Raw genomic sequence first — 23304 nt, forward strand, 5'->3', positions numbered from 1 at the left:
TAAAGGTCGTTTCAACTTGAGACAGTGAAAATACTGTTTCTGGCATTTTCGTTTGCAGTGTCGAAAATTTGCAGTCTTGTTTTGAGGTGATGGCTTCATTGAAATGCGGCATTTTAAAACGAACCTGTAGTAGTTTCCGGTAGCGTGAAAGGAGCCATCCACTTTACACGTGGAAAACTTTTTAACGATTTTAATCCTCGCCTCCTCCCAGACTATCCCTTCTCCATCTGTCATCTTCCCGATCTTGCGCTCGTGCTCTCTTTCTCTCTCTCTCTCTCACTCTTCTATCTTCATAACGGATACCAATTTTTCGTGCAGTTGTAGACGTGGTATAAACTTTTTCTAGATCGTTTGGCGTCGTACACAACGTAACGCATGGAGGGTGGGAGAGGGGATAGTAGAGACAGTTAAGTAACTGTCATGTTTGCTCGAAATTGAAAATTCCGGAGGGGGTCAGGCTGATTAGCGTTAAGTAATATTTGGGGGGGAGGGGGTCTGAAATCTAGATTTTTAGCGTTACGTAAATTGTGTACGACGCCTTTCAAGGGGTGGGTAATTTCAGTGCAGACTTTTTGCCGTTTTTTATCGTTGCGGTCTTTTCGTTGCAAATAGATATATAGATAGATTTGTGTTCATTACCGTTTAAGTAGAGAGGCTGTCCCTTTTCTGGGCTATATTATACGGAGGCTTTAGCTAAGCCCGAACACCTGGTCTGGATGTTCCGGGGTGGACACCGAAGGTCTCTTTTAGGGGCCCAGGGCTTGTATTATAGACAGTGCCCCCTCATTTCCTCAAACGGTAACGTTTACACTGTTTTTTTCCGCATTTCGTCCCCTTAATGCTAGAACTAGATAACTCGAAAATTGACGTTTCGAGAAAAACGAGTTTGAAAATTTGACCTATTCTGGTGATGACGATTCGAATGCAATTCGAAAAGGTTCAGATTTTATGAAACGCATCCATATCGTTTCAGGCCCGTTATAGCAACTAAAAAATCAACAAAAAACGAGTTATTTAGTTTTATCACAAAATACGCTTGTTTTACGTTGAGATATCTAGTTTTTTAATTGATGAATAACTTTTTTTCTCGTAATCGTTTTTCAACGAGTTTTGGATATGTTATAGAGCTCGACGCGATAAATATGATGGCATACTTAACTCAAAATTGACAAATTTCGAGTTATCTAGTTCTAGCATTAAGGGGACGATTTATTCGAAGCCTAATTATTGGTTGAAATACACTTACACTTTATTCAACAAAAATACTAGTGCTGTCTGAATGTCATTTGCGTGTCTAATAAGATTCGTAAGTCAGTGACAACTTCACTTCGTTGTAGAGTTGTTCCATCAATGGAATAATCAAATAGCAAGGGCTGATTTTTACGCTAGAATAGTGAGAAGAGCAGCGGCCCCAATATGGTGCCTTGAGGTACATCGGAGCTGTTACTAAACCAACTGGATTGTGATGTACCCAACTTAACAGTAATCTTACGGTGACGTAGATATGAGTTAAACCATTCACCATTCAATTATAAACTATAATAGTACATTGGCATAGCCAGGATTTCGAATAGGGGGGGGGGGTCAAGTTCTTCAAAATTTTAGAGGTAAAAAATGGTATTTTGAAGAATAGAAATAAATACTAGTGTTTAGTGTTTGTTACATCAAGGCAATTAGGGAAAAGTTCTCCTTGAGTTGTCAGTTGTCAGAGTAGAAAATTTGATTATTCTTTGTCCAGCCTCGAATATAAAGAGATGTTCTTTAGTAAAAACTCTTAAGTTCTTTTAAACCTTTGGACATATCATTTTGGCAACGAGGATCTCAATAATCCCCGAAAATGGCAGAAGATAGAGTTGATCAGCAACCGCAACCGTGAACTCAAGATATTAAAGATCAGAAGATGGCGGCCCAGCAGCAGCAGCTTCAGTATCAGCAGATTTTAGAGTCCCTCTCATCGAACATCACCGAGTTTGTCTTCGACGAAGAAAACGGAGTTACGTTCGGACGCTGGTTTAACCGCTACCAGAATCTCTTCGAGAACAATGCAGGCCAGCTGAATGATGCGGCTAAGGTACGTCTACTTCTCCGCCAGCTGGAAACCCATTCGCACAGCCAAAGCATGCATATGCCAAAGCTTCCCAAGGACGTAAAGTTTTAAGACACAGTCAAGATTCTCATTAAAATCTTTGGGCATCAAACATCAACGTTCCGGAAGCGGTTCGTGTGTCTGCAGTTAGTGAAATGCAAATCTGAAGATATGATCAGCTTTTTTTTTCTGTGTGGGCTCATCACTGCGACCAGAGATTAGATCTATTGTGATATTGCCCAAGTGTTTTCTGTACTCCGCACTTTTTATTATTGGCAGTATCATTATTGAAGTAAGTGATACGCTTATCATTCATATCCGTGCTTGTGTGTAAGTTTTACCTTTCCGTTTCAAGCTCACTACTCTACTATACCGAGCCTCTGTCCCTCCTAACAATATCGCCTAATTACAATTTCCTGGAGAGAACTTTCATATGTTACTCACACCAGTTTTATTATAACAGGGACTTATTTTTGTTAGAAGGAGTGTCAACAGAGGTATTGTTGAATTCAGATTGAAGGAAAGGTACTCGGTGGAAAGCCTGAGAATAAACCCATGCTAAAGTCCTTTGGCAACCACCAAATGGCCTGATTCTACTAAGATTCGAACCCACGACCATCCGCTTACCAAGGCGGACTCTGTAACCTTGCGGCAACGGAGCTCCCCCATATTATCAGCTATGGCGGCAACATCAATCGAGCCTGTGAAGATTTTCAGTTCCAGAATCTAACACCGGACCATTTCAAGTGCCTCATTTCACACTCACTCTCAGCAACATTTAGCAAGCAATTTCGATTTTGCGCTTGAACTCGTATGCGTATTACGTTAGCGGGATGCAGCAATGACAACGCGTAGACAGGTGCACTATCTTCACCGAACCGTGTTTCCAGTGAGGTTACAAGAGAATCAAGGTAAGGAATCGTCACAGCTCGGTTCCAATACTCCATGATAGTTGATGCAGGCGGATTTGCCCGGTACTTTTACCGCTGCAATTTCCTTAGTGGATCAACTGAAAAACCTGCGCAATTCCACGCAACATAGGGCAAGCATTTCAATCAATTATTTTTGATCTGGTTGATACTTTACACAGCTGTTTCTATGTCGTTTGTGCTATTAGAGTTATTGAAAACAAAATTCTGCTCCAATGTCAACAACTGGGGGGAGGGCACCTTCCGTTCGAAAACCCCAAGGGCGCGTCGGTCCTCCACGAGCATGGTCCAGATTTCGTGGCCGTAGAGGACTACCGGTCTGATCAGTGTTTTGTAGATGGTTAACTTCGTGCGGCGGCGGATTTTATTCGAACAGTTGACATTTTTGCATGACACCGTATCGAAAAATACTATTGCCTCTCTTGCAGACTGCGACAGCAGCGTTCAACTGTACGCTTCTCTATTTGAGAGAATCGTGTGACTTAAAGCCAACACGGATGGTTAACGATTCTCTTTTGAGCCGATCTCCAGCCGCTTCGATATCTCGACTGTCGCATTGTGCGAATAACAATAATTGGCAATCATGCGACAGTTTAGCACAGTAATAAGATGGAAAATCAACAATTACTATGTATGTACTGCCGAAAAATATCATCAATCGTGAACACCAGAAGATTTGAATCCCAACTTCTGAACTTTTTCATTCGAAAATAGTTCGCTGTAGCGAAAGTCTCATCCAAATTTAGCATATTTAATCAAAAACAGGACAATAAAAGCATGAATCATACAAATTCGATTAACGTCCTCGTGCCTTAATGAAAATTGACGCTAAGTGAATTCAATTCCATTTCAATTCGTAATAGATGCAATAAATACCACAAAGATCTACAGTCAATAACACACGAGCCAGAGATTGTCTATACAATGACAACAATATAAAAGAAGTGAGCTAGAGAATTGTTGTTCATATTGAATTCGTGACAAAAAGCAAGAGATAAAGCAGATCGAATAGAAGATTGGATGACAACGAAGACAAACTATGACATCCCCTTCAAAGTAGTTAAATCAAGCCGCTATGAATGGGAGTCAGGAGGGCCGAGTCTGCGTCCAGGTTCTGTTGTGTTTTACACCGATGGATCAAAAATGGGTGAAAATACTGGAGCCGGGGTGTTTGGCCCTGGAATCAGTAGAGTTATACCAATGGGCCACAGCCCAACGGTATTTCAAGCAGAAATTCATGCTATTATTGAATGTGTGGATATCTGTTTAAAAAGAAACTACAGATTTGCGAAAATCTGCATATTTTCTGACAGCCAAGCAGCTTTAAATGCACTCAAAGCTTTCACATGTAAATCGAGGCTAGTGTGGGAATGCCTTCTTTCTTTAAGACAATTGGCCAGTAGGAACGAAGTTACTCTTTACTGGGTGCCTGGCCATTGCGGCATTGAAGGAAATGAAAAAGCCGACAGCCTAGCAAGAGAAGGCTCAGCATCAAATTTTATTGGTCCGGAACCATTCTGCGGAGTCCCAGAATGTGCTCTGAGGACTGAATTTAGAACTTGAGAAATGTCCACGGTAGAATCAAGCTGGAACGCCACGGATACATCCAGACAAGCTAGAAGATTTATCACACCGAGTGCTGTGAAAGCTCGGATCTTACTAAATCTGAATAAAAAAGATCTTCGGGTACTAACGGGTCTGTTGACCGGTCACTGCCCGAGTAGGTATCACCTAAACAAAATTGGAAAAACTCGATCTACAGAATGTCGTTTTTGCCAATTTGAAACCGAAACTGCTGAACATATACTCTGCATCTGTGGAGCCTTGTTCAATCAAAGGATGTCAATATTTGGAAAAGGGCTACTAGAGCCCCATGAAATTTGGCATTGTGATCCTAAGGTAAGGTATTTGACTTCATAAAACGAGTCGACCCTAACTGGGATCGGGTATTATGTCAACCAGTGTCCATCACACCTTAGTTGTGATAGGATAATCGACTAATACCAAATCAAACATGGGTCATACAACAATAGTCCTTACTAATGAACGCAGTTGTGTTTCGGCCCTACAGGGGAAAAAAAAGCAGATCGTATGAAACTTCGGTAGCGGCTACTGTCGCGAAGTGTTTCATTCCACAGAGGTAATCACAAAAATCTTGCTATTGTCGTGTGAATACTGTAGCGTACCAGTACATTTCCCTACCCTGCTCCGGAGTCCAAAGTAGACTGTCTTCTCTGGAACCTCTTCCTCTCATGTACTTGGTCTTCGATGCGTTTTTTTTTTATTAAAGGGGGGATTTGTTAGTAGCTTAAGTATTTATGATAAATATTAGTAAAAAATGTGTATGTGTGTCCAATCACAAATGGTGACTTCTCAACACTGTTAGAAATTTGTAATTTTAATTGTTAGGATTTGTTTGCTTTCGCAATTAGGACTTATCATTCGTAGGGATTTAAACCTACTTGTCAGAAAAAGGGAAGTAAACTTACAACTAACTTTATTGCTAACTTATTGGCTATAAAGTGAGCTTATCGTAGCAATTGAGGTTTGCAACGATTTTTGTCGAAAATTGTCAATAATTTTATTTGACATAGCTTCTAACGGTTCGACACCAGTAAGTCTATGTAATTCGAGTGTACCAAACCAAGGAGGACGCTTCAAAATCATTTTCAGAATTTTATTCTGAATCCTTTGGAGCGTTTTCTTCCTTGTTGAACAGCAACTTGACCAGATCGGTACAGCATAAAGCATTGCTGGTCTAAAAATTTGTTTGTAAATCAAAAGTTTGTTCTTTAAACAAAGTTTAGAATTCCTGTTAATGAGAGGATATAAACATCTTGTATATTTGATGCACTTGGCTTGTATACTCTCAATGTGCTCTTTGAAAATAAGTTTTTTATCATAAATTAGTCCCAAGTACTTAACCTTGTCAGACCAACTTAAAATAACCCCATTCATCTTGACAACGTGATTATTGTTTGGCTTGAGGAAAGAAGCCCTAGGCTTATGCGGGAAAATTATCATTTGAGTTCATTCTGTTAAGAATAATTCTCTCAAACAGTTTACTTATTGAAGAAAGCAAACTGATTCGTCGATAACTTGAAACTTCAGCTGGGTTCTTATCTGGTTTTAAAATTGGAGTAATTTTTGCATTTCTCCATAATTTGGGAAAATATGCAATTTTGAAGCAGCGATTGAAAATTTTCACTAAAAATTTCATTGTGCTTTCAGGGAGATGTTTGATTAGTATATTAAAGATTCCATCGTCACCAGGTGCTTTCATATTTTTGAAATTTTTAATAATTGATTTAATCTCATTCAAGTTAGTTTCAATTATTTCTGCAGGTAAAAAATTCTGGGAAGGAATTGAATCAAATTGACGTGTGACTTTATTTTCAATTGGACTCACAAAATTCATATTTGAGTTATGAACACACATTCTGTGCCGAACACGCATCAGTATCGGACGTGTGATCGGTGATCGCTCCGATAGAATATAAAACAAAAGACGTGTGAACAAGTGTTGGCATTGTTTGCCTGGTCGAGTGAAATAAATCCGGATTCAAGGTCGCGCCTTTGTGCAACTGTTTCGCATCGTGACTACCAGCTTGTGCGTGAGCCGATTTGGCTGCTGGCTGAATTGTGCTACAGCAGTGGACGAGACACAAAAGAGGAAAAAGAAGAAGCCATCAGTTGACAGTTGAGTTGTATCGCTGTGTGGAGTGATCTCACACCTGGCTCGCTGCTGGTGGCTGTTTGGTGCTGCTGTATTGGTGCTGCTGGCTGTAACGGCTGCAACTTCGAACGGTCGGACAACCAACCTTACTGGAAGGGAGAAGTAAAAAGGTACGTGCTCTTGTCGGCGGTAGTGCGCTAGACTTAGCGGGATGGATGTAGATCCCTCGCCTTCCGCGCCACCATCCCCGAACCCCTCTGACCCTGACCCTTCTGTTACCCCCTCCCCTGTTCATTCTTCAGTCCCCCCTCGCCCCAGGCTTTACCCAGACGGAGCCCAGGGCAGCTATACTGTCTATTTTCGGCCAAAGGCGGGACCGAAATCGAAACAGTTGAACCTCTTGCAGATTTCTAAAGACCTGACGAAGGAGTACAAGGGCGTGACCGAAATTTCACACGCGAGCATCGAGTTTACATACCCGCACGAGACGTGGAGATCGACGGTGTCATAACCGATTCGAGTCTGTCCGTCGAGTGTATACTGGAAAGTGCCAAAGGGTGCTTTAAAAACAAAACCTGTCCCGATGTAAAGGTGCTCGAGTGCAAGCAATTGCGGTCAGCATCGATCATCGGTGGCAAAACAGTATACACCCCGGTCAGACTCGTTTCGAGTTACGTTCGCCGGGTCAGCGCTACCAAGCCACGTCTCGATCCACCGGGTTCGTCTCCCTGTGCGATTATATGTGCCTCGCGTCATGAACTGCCTGGATTGTAAGCAGTTAGGCCACACCGCCGCCTACTGCTGCAATAAGGCACGTTGTGGCAAGTGTGGGGAAAATCATGCGGATGATTCCTGCAGTAAAAATGCTGAAAAATGCATTCACTGTGGGGAGAGTCAGCATGAGCTCTCGACATGTGCGGTGTACATGCAGCGCAGGGATAAAATAAAGAGGTCTCTCAAAGAGCGTTCGAAGCGTTCTTACGCTGAAATGTTGAAGAAGACCGTTACCACTTCTCCCATTACATCAAACCCTTATGATCTGTTGTCCTCTGATGAAACCGATTCTGACGATTCACCAGCGGGAACATCTTACGCCAATCCTGGGAAGTCTAGAAAGAGGAAAAATATTTCCTCTCCTAAACTTCCCAGAAAAGGTCCTAAGATTTCTCAAAGTGAAATGAAAGTTACAAGCAAACCAAACAGTGCTCCGGAAAACCGAAGCAAACTCCTCCTGGGCTTGCAAATTTAAAGTCCCAGAAGGAGTTCCCAGCACTGCCAGGAACATCTAAAACCCCAGTTGTTCCTTTTGCACATCCAGTTGATGAAACAAACTCTGGATTAGTGAAATTTTCTGACATTGTGGACTGGATTTTTGAAACTTTCAATGTACCCGATCCAATTAAAATTTTTCTTACAGCATTTCTCCCAACAGTTAGATCATTTTTGAAGCAGTTGACTGCCCAATGGCCCTTCCTTGCAGCGATTGTATCCTTCGATGCCTATTTCAACTGCATATATGAAGGATTCTATCTCTGTCTTACAGTGGAATTGTAGAAGTATTTTACCAAAAATTGATTCGTTTAAAGTTTTGATAAATAAAAACAAATGCGATGCATTTTCCCTTTGTGAAACTTGGCTTACTTCAAATATTGATCTCAACTTCCATGATTTTAATATTATTCGCCTTGATCGAGACACCCCATATGGAGGAGTACTTTTAGGGATTAAAAAGTGCTATTCTTTCTATCGTATTAACCTCCCCTCGATTCCAGGCATCGAAGTTGTCGCATCTCAAAAGACAATACAAGGTAAAGAGCTTTGTATTGCCTCAATATATATTCCTCCCAGAGCACAGGTTGGGCAACGGCTGCTCTTTGATTTAATAGAACTTCTCCCCTCGTCACGTTTGATTTTGGGAGACTTCAACTCTCACGGCGTGGCTTGGGGTTCCCCTTACAATGATAACCGCTCCTCTTTAATCTATAACCTTTGCGATGAGTTCGACATGACTATTTTAAACAACGGCGAAATGACACGTATCCCGAAACCTCCAGCGCGCCCAAGCGCTTTGGATCTATCCTTATGTTCGACGTCGCTACGGTTGGATTGCACATGGAAGGTAATCCTCGATCCTCACGGTAGCGACCATTTGCCTATTCTTATTTCAATTAATAACGGGTCAACTCGCATGCGACCAGTTGACATTCCGTATGACCTCACACGGAATGTCGATTGGAAGTTATACGAGGAAATGATTTCAAAAGCGGTCGATTCGATTCAACATCATCCACCACTTGAAGAATACAACCTCCTCGCGGGCTTAATCATCGACGCCGCGTTGCAAGCCCAAACGAAGAAATATCCCGGCGTAACGATTAAAGAACGGCCTTCCACTCCGTGGTGGGACCAAGAGTGCTCCGATGTCTACACGCAAAGATCCGACGCGTTTTTGGCCTACCAGAAGGGAGGTATACCTGGCGACTATTTACGGTATTCGGAGCTTGATACCAAGCTTAAAAGCTTGGCTAAAGCAAAGAAACGCGGAACACTCTTTGGAACACAGCCCGAAGAATGCGGAATCGCGTAACGGTCAACGAAAGCGAGGAGTCTTCAAGTAGGTGGATATTTGATTTTGCCAGGAAAGTATGTCCGGACTCTGTTCCTGAGCAAAACATTGTTCGTGATGCGTCTCCGGGCCACGACGTGATAGAATCACATTTTACGATGGCAGAATTTTCAGTTGCCCTCCTGTCCTGTAACAATAACGCGCCTGGGTTAGATAGAATCAAATTCAACTTGTTGAAAAATCTACCCGGCAATGCCAAGAGGCGCTTGTTGAACTTGTTCAATAAGTTCCTGGAGCAAAACATTGTACCGCAGGATTGGAGGCAAGTGAAGGTGATCGCCATCCAAAAACCAGGAAAACCAGCTTCTGATCACAACTCTTATAGGCCGATTGCAATGCTATCCTGTATCCGTTTCTATTGACATTCTTTCGGGCAAACTTCACCGACAAGGATTTTCTGCAATTTTAAACAATTTTTTGCACAATTTGTTGTCCGAAAAGCACATGCATTTTACGCACGGCGATTTGGCAACTTTTCGCATTAGCTACATGGGTCTTCCCCAGGGCTCATGTTTAAGCCCCCTTCTTTACAACTTTTATGTAAATGACATCGACGAATGTCTGGCCAATTCATGCACGATAAGACAACTTGCAGACGACAGTGTAATCTCTGTTACAGGAGCCAAAGCTGCCGATTTGCAAGGACCATTGCAAGATACCTTGGACAATTTGTCTGCTTGGGCTTTACAGCTAGGTATCTAATACTCTCCGGAGAAGACTGAGATAGTAGTTTTTTCTAGGAAGCATGAACCTGCTCAGCTTCAAACACAATTAATGGGTAAAACGATTTCTCAGGTTTTGGTACACAAATATCTTGGTATCTGGTTCGACTCTAAAGGCACCTGGGGATGTCACGTGAGGTATCTGATGAAAAAATGTCAACAAAGAGTGAATTTTCTTCGTACAATAACCGGACAATGGTGGGGAGCCCATCCAGGAGACCTTATAAGGCTTTACCAAACAACGATATTGTCTGTTATTGAATACGGGTGTTTCTGCTTCCGCTCTGCAGCAAACACACATCTGATCAAACTGGAGCGATTACAATATCGTTGTTTGCGTATCGCCTTAGGTTGCATGCAGTCGACCCATACGATGAGTTTGGAGGTCTTAGCTGGAGTACTACCATTGAAAAACCGCTTCTGGAGCCTGTCTTCTCGTATTCTTATCAAATGTGAGGTCTTGAACCGTCCCGTGATTGAAAATTTTGAAAGGTTAATCGAACTTAATTCTCAAGCCCGTTTTATGACATTGTATTTCCATCACATGTCCCAAAATATTAACCCTTCTTCGAATATTCCAAATCGTGTCGACTTATCAAATACTTCTGATTCTACTGTGTTTTTCAATACATCCATGATAGAAGAAACTCGTGGAATCCCGGATCATTTACACGTGCAGCAGATCCCCAAAACTTTTTCCAATAAATATCGAAACATCAACTGCAACAATATGTTCTACACTGACGGATCACTTCTTGATGGGTTCACTGGCTTCGGTATCTTCAATAACAATTTAACCGTCTCCCATAAGCTCGATAATCCTGCTTCTGTTTACGTCGCAGAATTAGCTGCAATTCAGTACACCCTAGGGATTATCGAAAAAATGCCCACGGACCATTATTTCATCTTTACGGACAGTCTCAGTTCCATTGAGGCTCTCCGATCGATGAAAGATGTTAAGCACTCTCCGTATTTCCTGGGGAAAATACGGGAACATCTGAGTGCTTTATCCGAAAAATCTACTCAGATTACCTTAGCGTGGGTCCCTCCTCACTGCTCGATACCGGGTAATGAGAAAGCGGACTCTTTGGCTATGGTGGGCGCAACAAACGGTGATATTTATGAAAGACCAATTGCCTTTAATGAATTTTTCGCATTTGTACGTCAGAATACGATCATCAGTTGGCAAAATTCTTGGACCAAGGGGGAACTGGGAAGGTGGTTACATTCCATAATCCCCAAGGTATCGACGAACCCGTGGTTCCAGGGGTTGGATGTAGGTCGGGATTTCATTTGCGTGATGTCCCGGCTTATGTCCAATCACTATAGATTTGACGCGCATCTCCGTCGTGTTGGGCTCGGGGAGAGTGGTATCTGTGCCTGTGGTGAAGGTTATCACGACATAGAGCATGTTGTTTGGTCATGCCCTGTACACCGTGACGCCAGGTCTAGATTAATAGCTTCCCTGCAGGCCGAAGGTAGGCAGTCGGCTGTTCCTGTTCGTGATGTCTTGGCGAGCCGTGACCTATCCTACATGTCCCTTATATACGTTTTCCTGAAATCCATCCACGCCCTAGTTTAGTCCTATCCCCTTCCGCCTACATCCAACCAAACGACAAGAACACGTTAAGACCCCGGTTCCGGAAACAGCAATCAGACTCGCACGATACTCTCAAGGCCCGATGGGAACAACCCAATATGCCAGTCCGTAATATCTTGGCCCAGCAGCGGAACAAATTTAATATACTGCTTACCTATGGCAATGAAAACCATCAAACAGCAAACCTGTGCTTTTAATGCAAAATATTCTAGCTTTAAGTTAGATTCAGTTTCAGCTCGTAGTCGGCAGCGAGGATAAAAAATTTGTTTTTAGTTATTAGGATACTTTAGAAAGTAAGCTACCAGATATAATTGGCGCCGTTAAACATTGAATTGTATTTGTGCCGTGTCAAATAAACTATAGACGAAGAAAAAAAAAAACATTGCCCAAAACTTTCAGACCGATAAGTTTGACGTCAACTCTTCTCAAGTTGATGGAGAAAATTACGGACAACTACATCTGAAGCGAATTTTCAAAGGACTTACCCTTTTATAAACTTCAATGTTTATAGACAAAGTAAATCTAAAGAAACTGCTCTACTCTGTTTAGTAACGAAGAGCGCCAAATCACTAAACTACATTTTTGTAGACAGCTGTCTGCGCTTTTTTGATATTGAGGGAGCTTTCGGAAACACGCCCTTTGTATCTATTTACGCGGCTCTACAAAATAGAGACATCGACTATACCACAATGGATTGGATCCAAGCAATGCTTTCGAGCAGGAGAATCACAGCTGCATTGGGAGTTTCGACTGTCACAGTAGAGGCAGTGAAAGGATGTCCTCAGGGAGAAGTTCTCTCTCCCTTGCTCTGGTTACTAGTGGTTGATGCTTTCCTCAACAAGGTATCGCAGTTTGGTTACAAAGTCATTGGTTTTTTTTTCTTCATCTATAATTTATTTGACACGGCACAAATACAATTTAATGTTTAACGGCGCCAATTATATCTGGTAGCTTACTTTCTAAAGTATCTTAATAACTAAAAGCAAATTTTTTATCCTCGCTGCCGACTACGAGCTGAAACTAAATCTAACTTAAAGCTAGAATGTTTTGCATTAAAAGCACTGATTTGTTGTTTGATGGTTTTCCATCGCCATAGGTAAGCAGCATATTGAATATGTTCCGCTGCTGGGCCAAGATATTACGGACTGGCATATTGGGTTGTCTCCCTCGGGACCTGAGAGTATCGTGCGGGTCTAGTTGCTGTTTCCGGATCCGGGGTCTTAATGTGTTCTTGTCGTTTGGTTGGATGTAGGCGGAAGGGAATAGGACTAAACTGGGGCGTGGATGGATTTCAGGAAAACGTATATAAGGGACATGTAGGATAGGTCACGGCTCGCCAAGACATCACGAACAGGAACAGCCGGCTGCCTACCTTCGGCCTGCAGGGAAGCTATTAATCTAGACCTGGCGTCACGGTGTACAGGGCATGACCAAACCACATGCTCTATGTCGTGATAACCCTCACCACAGGCACAGATAAAAGTCATTGGTTATGTTGGTGACGTATTTCTTATTGATCGGGGAAATTGTGATGCAATGGAGGGCCGAGTCTTCCATCGGGCACCATCATCGTTGCAGGCGGGACCAGGGATTTACAGACCAGGTATGAAGGCCACTATCTTTTTGGGTATGTGAACATGCAAAAATTGGACTCTTTTCAGACAGTCAGGCTGCACTACTGGCTTTAAAATCTGCCAAATGTGTCTTCAAATTAGTCTGGGAGTGCTGTGTAACACTCAGGGAGCTTTCCCGGCTCAACAAAATTATGCTACTTTGGGTACCAGATCACTGCAGAATCGAAGGAAATGAACATGCTGGCAGCGTAGAAAGACAAGGATCTACCTAGTAATTCATTAGACCCGAACCGTTTCTTGGTATCTCTACATCCGCCATTAAAGGCGTACCACTGTGGGGCAGAACCCAGAAAAGTCGCGACAAAACTAAAAAAAATGAAATTCAGTTTTCATGCCTCATTTTATTTTCTACTTGCAGTAGACATGTTATCGACTAGAAATCATGATAATTCACTTTGCAAAATAATTTAGAAAATGTGCTATAATATTGTAAAAGTGAGGATTTACAAGGCTTGTAAAATGGAAGAAAAAATTTTCTCAGATATTTTCCAGTTGGGCATGCAAAAACTTACAAAGAAATAAGCTAACTCATATGATCCTCATAAAACAGAGTATAAACTAATAGGTAATGTGATATTAGGACAGTTTTGTTGAAAATAGGTTCGTAGGAGGCATGGAAGGTACAACAAGTTTTTTTGTAATTTTTCCTCATTTTCGGCAATATGAAAAACATTAAGTTCTACGTTGTTCTGCTATGACACTATTATTCTACTTAAATACAAGGTATTGGCAAGTACTAAACCAAAAATCAGCTGCTACTAGTTGCGACCTACCGAGTAATTCGAGTTTTCGCAACGATTGTTTTCATGTCAATTCATGTAAAAAGTCGTCATTCAGCATTGTCCGTATCGATGTTTTTCCTACAATAGGCTTTGCTGAATGCCGGTGTATGCAACACGACCATGATAATGTTCGGGGGTTTTTCGAAACTGATGTCCACTGGTATCAAGACCCACCGGAAATGATTATTAGTACTAGGAAACAGTTCGTTATTGGGTGAACAGTGTTTTAAACAAAGGTAAGCGTTTAGTATTCATGTTAAATGGTATAAAATTAAACAAGGGGAACTCTTAGAAAGGGAACATGACCAACTAATCTTTAATTGAACAATGTTCCTATTTGAAACAATTTTTTCACAAACAATAACATTAAAATTATATTTTATATTCTTTATCAAATATGATGACACATCATAGGTTGACAAAAAACTATAGAAAGGCAACTACGAACCTTCAATAATTCATTTCATGATGACTCGAAAGTTCGAATATGTTTGAAATTGAAATATATGTACTTTAGTCCCAGTTATAATTCATTACTGAAATTTTGGGTTCATGAATAATGAAAATAATTTTATCTCGTTAACGGTCAGTCCTACAGTTGTAATATGTTCCACAACTTTATGTCAATTGATGATATGAACAACTTTCCCGAAGAAACAAAATGGCTAGCACCATTTATTCAAAAGATAGATGTCAGCGCCATCTGTAGAAAAAAAATTAAAGCTGCCTGAATACATTTTTCAAGAAGATGTTTTTATGGTGAACAACATTGCCCAAGATATGAACACTGTAAAAACAACTGTTAAGGAGTTATAAGGTTTTGTCGCGCCAACGGACCAATTTGCCCCACTGTGCGTACTAAGTATGTGGAAAAAGCTAGAAATAGCATCTCAATGGTAATATACGCAGGGTTGCAGACAAGCTAAACAGTTTATCTACTCCAACCGCTCGGTTACCAAAAAGCTACTTAGTTAAACACGCAGTGAACAACGCATCATCACGGGGTTCCTCACTGGGCACTGCCCTGTGTCCCAATCAACACTCGCCGTTTCTACAAAGCTGAACCCGAGAATTCAGTGCATTTACCCTGCTTTTGCGGGCTCTTGCTCCATCAACTTTTTCGGAACTTACTCCAAATCGGGTATGGAGTACCAATCCCAAAACGGTCATTTGTTTCATCAACCATGTTTTGTCGAATTAGGGTACAGGTTTGCAACTAATAAGCTCAACTTCTTCAAAGAGTTCGATCATTTTGTAATCTGTGTACAGCAACCAGGGTCAGCTACAAAAGACAACCATACTTGTAGCAGAGGCTTTGTCCAATTTCCTCTGAAGCATGCAAGAAACGGGAACGAAAAATCATTCTTGTTTTTTTATGCCGCTATCAACAGATAACCTAATTCTATGGTGTAACCATTTCATGGGTAACTACTTAACCGAAGACAGGTTTGTCATTGGACGCATTATTTCGCCAACATATCATATTTTATTTGTTGGTGCCCTTCTTATAAGGCACTTTAAGAAAATCAATATAAATTTTATAAGAAAAACTTGTATCATCAAATTACATTTCTGTCGAAGATGAGCATCTGAGCAAAGTATAATAAAATTCGATAATGACAAATGTAAAACAGATCTACTTACTATAAACTTTAAACGGTCCAACCACGTGCTGTCCGTTGGTGTAACTGGACATGGTTCCGTTGACATCTCCGTTTAGCATGTAGCTGTTATTGTTGATGTATCCGTTCGCAGTCTGTACGCCATTTCCGATTCCGTAGTAGCTGCCAAGTGCCGCTGCTGCCGAAGGACTTGTTGCTGCCGCCACCGCTGCCAGCTGGAGCTGCTGCTGGGATGGGTGCTGTACCTGCTGCTGGGGCGGCACCTGGGGCCCTCCCATTAGACCAGCTCCATTCAGCTTTCCTGTCAGTGCCAGCCGGCCTGGGCCCATCAATCGCTGTCGTTTCAACGGCCGCGGCGGTGAGTTTGGCTGCTGCTGAATCGGTCCGAAAAGTGTCGACGCGTAATAACTGCCAAAAAGAAACAGAGAAAATAAGAGGATGTTAGTAAACAGACTCAATCTCCAGAGACCCGTTCAGGTGGATAATTATTAATCAAATAAAATGAAAGGGCAGAATAAACAAACAATTAGAGGCGACGAAAGTTCACTGTGGTATTCCCTGGCCCACCGAGCGGGAAGTTGACGATGGTATCAGCAGAATTGTTTTCCCTTCCAGACACGTGAGATGACAGCAGAGTGCGACCGACAAGCTAGTTCAAGCGGTCGAGTAATGACGACGTTAATAATGATGCCGATATAACGATAATGGTAACAAGTTTTGCCATTTTCCACAGGAAATGAAGTGAAACAATTTGGCTCATTTGTTCGTTTGTCCAGGTGGGACACTTGGGAGTCGTGAACCGGAGGCTCAATTCAATTACGGTATTTGGATAACTTTCGTTCTTTGCTCGCTACTTTTCTTTGCATCAGATTATTGGAAAGGGCTCTGCAACAGGAAGAATGATGAGAAAAAAAGTTTTTAGAAATCTGTTGATTCATTTTTTGATAAATGAATATTTAATAAAAATAAATTTGTTATTCTGGCGTATTCAGTTCTGAAGTCGATTAGTTTCAATTGACTAAACGCTCTTTTTTTTTCTTAAGTTAAAATTTCAGTGTGAAAGAGTATTAATTCTTTCATCGACTACAAAAACCCACCGTTTTCTGGTCGAAATCAATCTATTTTTGACTAATCTCTCACTTCCATCATTTGTTCATTGGCTTCGGTCGCGAATAAGCTGCTTTCAAACATACCACAATGTTTCCCTTTCATCGACTCATGGTTATAGACTCTTCCGTGTCGATAACCGTTATACAGTGGTAAGCACAGAACGCCACGTCATCATTAGACTTTAGGGGTTCCGACTCTATAGATCCCTTTCTTTACCGTGAACTGAAACTTTCATTTTTTCCTGGGGTAATTGAGTGCCAAACGCATCCCTCTACTCGTCCCATCCTCTATTATTAATATACGCTTTTGTTACCCTACGATACGCCTTCGGAAACTTCTTACTGATACATGCCACTAGGCAAACGCTTGGTTTGGTTGGGGGCACAGCCAGGATCGGGTTTCCTCATCGATTCCAGGAAAGATTATTCGGATGAGCGAGCAATTTTATCGTCACCTCACTTCCCCAACTTCTTTCCAACAAACACCACCCAGCAAGTGGCTCCAGTGAAAAACTTTCTTCGAAGCCTTCAGAAAGTCATGCCCTAAATGGTTTATGCTAAATTATTTGGTCAATACGGTATTAATTGAAAAGGGAGACGATAAACAAAATGATTGATGATGACGAGGCACTTTGCACGAGGGCAGTAAACAAACACTCTGCGGGTTCCTCAAACCGGAAATAATGAACAATGGACGCAATCTGTATCGAATTTGTTGCTGGATGTTGCTATGGCTGAGGTTGCGTCGTTGCGATAATGAATCGATTAGGTAATCCGGTCTGCCGGGTGGTGTGCTTGTATTGTTTGACGGGCGATTTCGTCATGATTCTTTTGTTGGTCATATTTCTTGCTTTTATGGCTTATTTGTGTGACTTCCGAATTGAAAATTAGGATGATTTGTAATAAAGGAACCTGAAAAAACTGCAAACTGTAGTCACACAAAAGATGGTTATTTCATCAATTTTGTGCAAAATTGAGCAACTTTTGATAAGGTTTGACACTAGGACAATCCAGTTATGACACATTACATGTGTTTGTGCGAAAACAGACCAAAATTTGTGCGAATTGAAGAAACGTAATTGTTGGGGTTTTAACTTTTACGTGCATATATTTTTCTTTGTCTTGTTGTCGTGCACACTGCCTGTGATCGCATAATTGTAACATTTGACATTTTATGGATTTCGCGTTTTTTATTGGGAAATAATCAAAATAGTATGTACTTTTCACATCGTAAAAAATGCCAAGTTGTTTTGTCACATAGTGTAAATAGCTGCATAATTGTCACACTACTTAACTTTTCCAACTTTTTTGTAGATCACCTTCCACAGGGCTAGATCTCTCGTCTGTGCATGTCCTCAGCTTTGTGAAAACTTAATCCATTCTTCCTTTAGGAGTTTGATATACGCACTGATATAAAAAATATCGTGGCATAGGAGTTTAGGAGTTTGATAAAAACTCTGATATGAAAAATAACGTGGCATAGCAATCATGTATTAAGCAAAAACAAATATACAAATGTTTTTAAATTATTTGAATAATAAGCTATTAAAAAAATAATTTAAACAGGTGAAAAATAGCATAACAATCAACTAATATGATTTTTTTTTTCAAAGGAAGATCTTTTATCTCAAGAATGGCTCATATTACCTCGGAGTGATAAGTGTTTCTTACGTAAAATTTTCCAAGAAATATAATGAAATTATCAAATTTGAAATAGAAGTGGCTACATTTGCCAAAAAAATGTAAACATAGTTTTCGAATACAAAAGTATTCTATCTGGCAACACTCTTGGTTAAAAACAATATTTTTCATGGATTCTCTGGTTTATTTTCTTCAAAAATCACCTACCAGTATTTATCGGGCGTCTTACGTCTATAAATTGTAAGAAAATTAAATTAATTACGAAATTTACAACGATTTTCGTATAAAAATGTTATATCTCACGATTGGCTCATATTACCTCGGGGTGATAAGTATTATGAACGTAAAATTTTCCGAGAAATACGATGAGTTCATCAAATTTAAAACAAAAATAGATTCCTTGCCTTGTGTTCTTCAAAAGTCACCTGTCAGTTTTTTTGGATGTTTTACGTCTACAAATCGCAGGAAATGGTTTTGACAAAAAATGCGTTATATTGCAACAAAGATCCCAAAAAGCGGGGGTATTCCAATCGACACCAAAATTGGGATTTTTTTTATATGAATATTCCCCTAACTTTAAGCAAAATCTGTGGTGGTCGTGCCCCAGTTTATGCAGTTTCTGTGTCGCAATAGTGACACCCGGAAATTTTGTTTAATTTACCGTCATAGCAGATTGCCATTTGCATATGATGTGAGATGATTTTCATTTGTGTTGTTATCTTGGCAACATTTTTTATCATCTTCACAACTTTATTAGCTAATAAATTGTCCATGGCAGCTAGCAGATAATCGAGTGCTCCGGCATCAAAGCAATTTTTTTCGCTCTGTAGACGTGAGTTCACCACTTGCTGGCAAATAAAATATTTGCTTTGGAGCCCGGCACGAGATGAACAAAATTTTGCTCTTCCCTTTTTAACCGGCCCACAGTGGGACCAAACTGAAAAAAGACAGACAAAAGTCTTTTTCGACGTTATAGAATATAGGTGTCTTCGGAGAAGTCTTCTAATAGGCGATTTTAAATATTTTAAGATATTCGTTGAAAATGTTATTAAGGGGGTGTTCAGTCAAAATAAAAGCAACAACATCTAGTTGCAAGATATCAAATTTAGGTCTTCGGCAAAGTTGTAGAACTCTGAAATTTATGCACTTTTTTCGAAGACACTAAGTGTCTATATTGTAAAACCATTGAGATATAGTTAAATTTCTGTCGAAACCCCTTTAAAATCAATTTATTGAGTTTCTTGCGTTTGAATCGCATCTAATCGAGTTGGCATATTCTACAAAGTTATTGATATCATCAAGCTACACAACTTCAATATCGTATATCGAATGGTTTGCTCAGAAAAGTAGTTTTGAGCCTACATTTCAATATTTTTTTAATTAATATATCTCAATGAGTGGCACTTTGTGGTAGCCTAAATTAGCATCATTTAATCAGTGCGTCTTGAACTGTCCTACAGATCAGACGTTTTTTCGGTTGCTTATGGACTGGTCTTTGACTGCCCATAGCTTCAAAGTTTGTGTTTTGTCAGTGTGTCTTTTAAAGATTACCTGAAAGTTATTTCCCATCAGTCTTTCTCAAGACTACCTACTTTTGAATTTAACATTTGTTTTAACTTTTTTCGTATCACCTGAAATGGCTGGACGGAAAAAGAAACCTCGCATCGCTGCGGGGAGGAAAAGAGAGGCATCTCTTTCTGACACATCGAGTGTCTGTAGTGACAATCCTTTTGATATTTTGCCTGAGCAAGAAGCTGGTGAAATGGAAGTTATTAATAATGAAACTATACAAAATATAAAATCTTTAAAAAAGGAGAAAGTTCCACCTATTGTGGTAACTATTTCTTCTGAATTTAATATATTCAAAAAGGAACTTTCAACGTTTGTTTCTGACGTTAAAGTTACCTATCAAATTGGCCGTAGAGGTGAATGCCGCTTATTAGCCGACTCAGTAAAGGGTCGTGATCGTCTTGTTCAGTATTTAACTGACAAGATGTACAAATTTTTTACATATGACACCAAGAACACCAAGCCGTTCAAGGTTGTCTTGAAAGGTCTCACCAACGATCAAACCGTTGATGAGATCAAACTTACTTTAACAGAATTACTTGGCATAGCCCCTACCCAAGTAATTCTAATGAAACAAAAATCACGAGGCGAAAACAGTCAGAGAACTGGAATTTCCCTTGTTAATTATTTAATTCATTTTAACCGCAATGAGGTTAACAACTTAAAATTTTTTGAAAAAGCACATGCTTTGTATAATGTGCGTGTAAAGTGGGAAATTTATAGGAAGTATGGCGGAGGTGAAAAGCATATCACCCAATGCCGTACTTGCCAACGTTATGGACATGGTTCCAAATTCTGTAACATGGACCAAAAATGTCTTAATTGTGGAGACTCTTCTCACAAAAAGGACACATGTCCTGTGAAAGAGAGTAAAAATTTTCGCTGTGCGAATTGTAACGGCAACCATATGTCAAATTTTTATCAATGCCCAGTCCGTTTAGCAATTGTTAAGGCAAGGCAAGGTAAACAAAATTCAATTTCTCAATTAAAACCAACTTCAAAACAAAATTCTCCAAGCGTACCAGTGACGCATAGTTTACCTACCCCTTTGCATACCCGTTTAACTTATGCACAGGTTACAGGTAGTTCGAACATTATACCGCCTAGTGTTGGTAGTTCGAAAATGACCGTTAATATGGGTAAGCAAAACAGGCTAGAAAATAATTGTACACCTATCACTCCAGCTAATATTGCTGCCGAAAATATTTTTTCTAATGTCAACTGCCTGGGGCCTATTACGGCAGGTAAACTTTCTTTTTTGCAACAGGCAATGTTCGATCTTATGAACGCCATGTTGCCGGCAAAATCAATGTTTGAAACCATTCAAATAGGCACAAATTTTACTATTAAAATTGTTTTTAATTTAAAATTTAGCAATGATTTTAAATAAAACAATTAAAATATTAAATTGGAATGCTCGCTCATTGAAGGCCAATGAGAATGAGCTTTTTAACTTTTTAACAGTAAATAATGTGCATATTGCAATTATTACTGAAACATTTTTGAAACCTAACATAAAATTAAAATATGATCCCAATTACGTGGTTCATAGATATGATAGGATTCAGGGTTCCGGCGGTGGAGTTGCAATTGTTATTCATCGCCGAATCAAACATCGTGCTCTTCCCCATCTTGAGACGAAAGTTATTGAAACTTTGGGAATTGAAGTTCAAACTGAACTTGGGATTTTATTTATTGCCGCAGCATATTTACCATTTCAATGCACACGCGAGCTCAAAAATTATTTTAAAGGTGATTTACAAAAACTCACCAGAAATCGTTCGAAATTTTTCATAATCGGCGATTTTAACGCTAAACATCGTTCATGGAATAATTCTCAAAGTAATTCCAATGGCAAAATTTTATTCAACGATTGTTCTTCAGGATACTATTCTATTTTGTCTCCGAATAGTCCTACATGCTTTTCTTCTGTAAGAAACCCTTCAACAATTGATTTGGTGCTTACAGATCAAAGTCATGTATGTAGTGATTTGATCACACATGCTGACTTTGATTCTGATCATCTTCCAATAACTTTTTCTTTATCACATGAATCAGTTTTAAACCCTATGAGCTCTGTTTTTAATTATAACAAGGCTAATTGGGAAAGATACAAAACTCATATTGAGAGAAATTTCAATAATGAGCTTGATTTGCAAAACGAAGTGAATATTGATTCCGCTTTGGACGCATTAAAATGTGCAATTGTTGATGCCAGGAATTATTCTGTTCCAAAGGCTCAAGTGAAATTTGATTCACCAATAATTGACGAAAATCTTCAACTCCTAATTCGTTTGAAAAATGTCCGCAGACGTCAATATCAACGTTCTCGTGACCCTGTTTTTAAAATTATTTATAAAGATTTACAGAAAGAGATTAAACATAGATTTACTCTTCTGAGAAATCAAAATTTTGAGACTAAAGTTGAAAAATTGAAACCATATTCAAAACCATTTTGGAAGCTGTCGAAGATTCTTAAGAAACCTTCAAAGCCTATTCCAGTTTTAAAAGATGGTGAACGTTTTCTTGTATCCAATGAACAAAAGGCTCAAAGACTTGCTCAGCAGTTTGAGAGTGTTCATAACTCAAATTTGAATTTTGTGAGTCCAATTGAAAATGAAGTCACACGTCAATTTGATTTAATTTCTTCCCAGAATTTTTTACCTGCAGAAATAATTGAAACTAACTTGAATGAGATTAAATCAATTATTAAAAATTTCAAAAATATGAAAGCACCTGGTGACGATGGAATCTTTAATATACTAATCAAACATCTCCCTGAGAGCACAATGGAATTTTTAGTAAAAATTTTCAATTGCTGCTTCAAAATTGCATATTTTTCCAAATTATGGAAAAATGCAAAAATTACTCCCATTTTAAAACCGGATAAGAACCCAGCTGAAGTTTCAAGTTATCGACCAATCAGTTTGCTTTCTTCAATAAGTAAACTGTTTGAGAGAATTATTCTTAACAGAATGATGTCACACATCAACGAAAATTCAATTTTTGCAAATGAACAGTTTGGATTTCGTCATGGGCATTCCACAACTCATCAATTGCTCAGAGTTACTAATATGATACGAGCTAACAAATCTGAAGGTTATTCCACTGGAGCTGCTCTTTTAGACATAGAAAAAGCATTCGACAGTGTTTGGCATAAAGGTTTGATTGCGAAATTGCAAACTTTTAATTTTCCAATTTTCCTAATCAAAATTTTAAAAAATTATCTTACTGATAGAACTCTGCAGGTTGTCTATCAGAATTCAAAATCTGATAGATTTCCTGTCAGAGCAGGTATACCTCAAGGT

The 23304-nt window shown here is 39.7% G+C and overlaps 1 protein-coding gene across 3 annotated transcripts in view; it reads right to left on the reverse strand.

Moving 5' to 3' along the window:
• Positions 1 to 23304, reverse strand: part of LOC129722064 (uncharacterized) — a 217907-nt gene that overhangs the window by 22252 nt on the left and 172351 nt on the right. For all 3 annotated transcript variants that reach the window (XM_055675287.1, XM_055675286.1, XM_055675288.1), the window contains one exon: positions 15700 to 16085. In XM_055675287.1, coding sequence (XP_055531262.1) covers positions 15700 to 16085 — 386 coding nt within the window. The remainder of the gene's footprint in view (positions 1 to 15699; positions 16086 to 23304) is intronic.

Source organism: Wyeomyia smithii, chromosome 2 (assembly GCF_029784165.1).
Source record: "Wyeomyia smithii strain HCP4-BCI-WySm-NY-G18 chromosome 2, ASM2978416v1, whole genome shotgun sequence".
Classification (NCBI taxonomy): Eukaryota; Metazoa; Arthropoda; class Insecta; order Diptera; family Culicidae; genus Wyeomyia; species Wyeomyia smithii.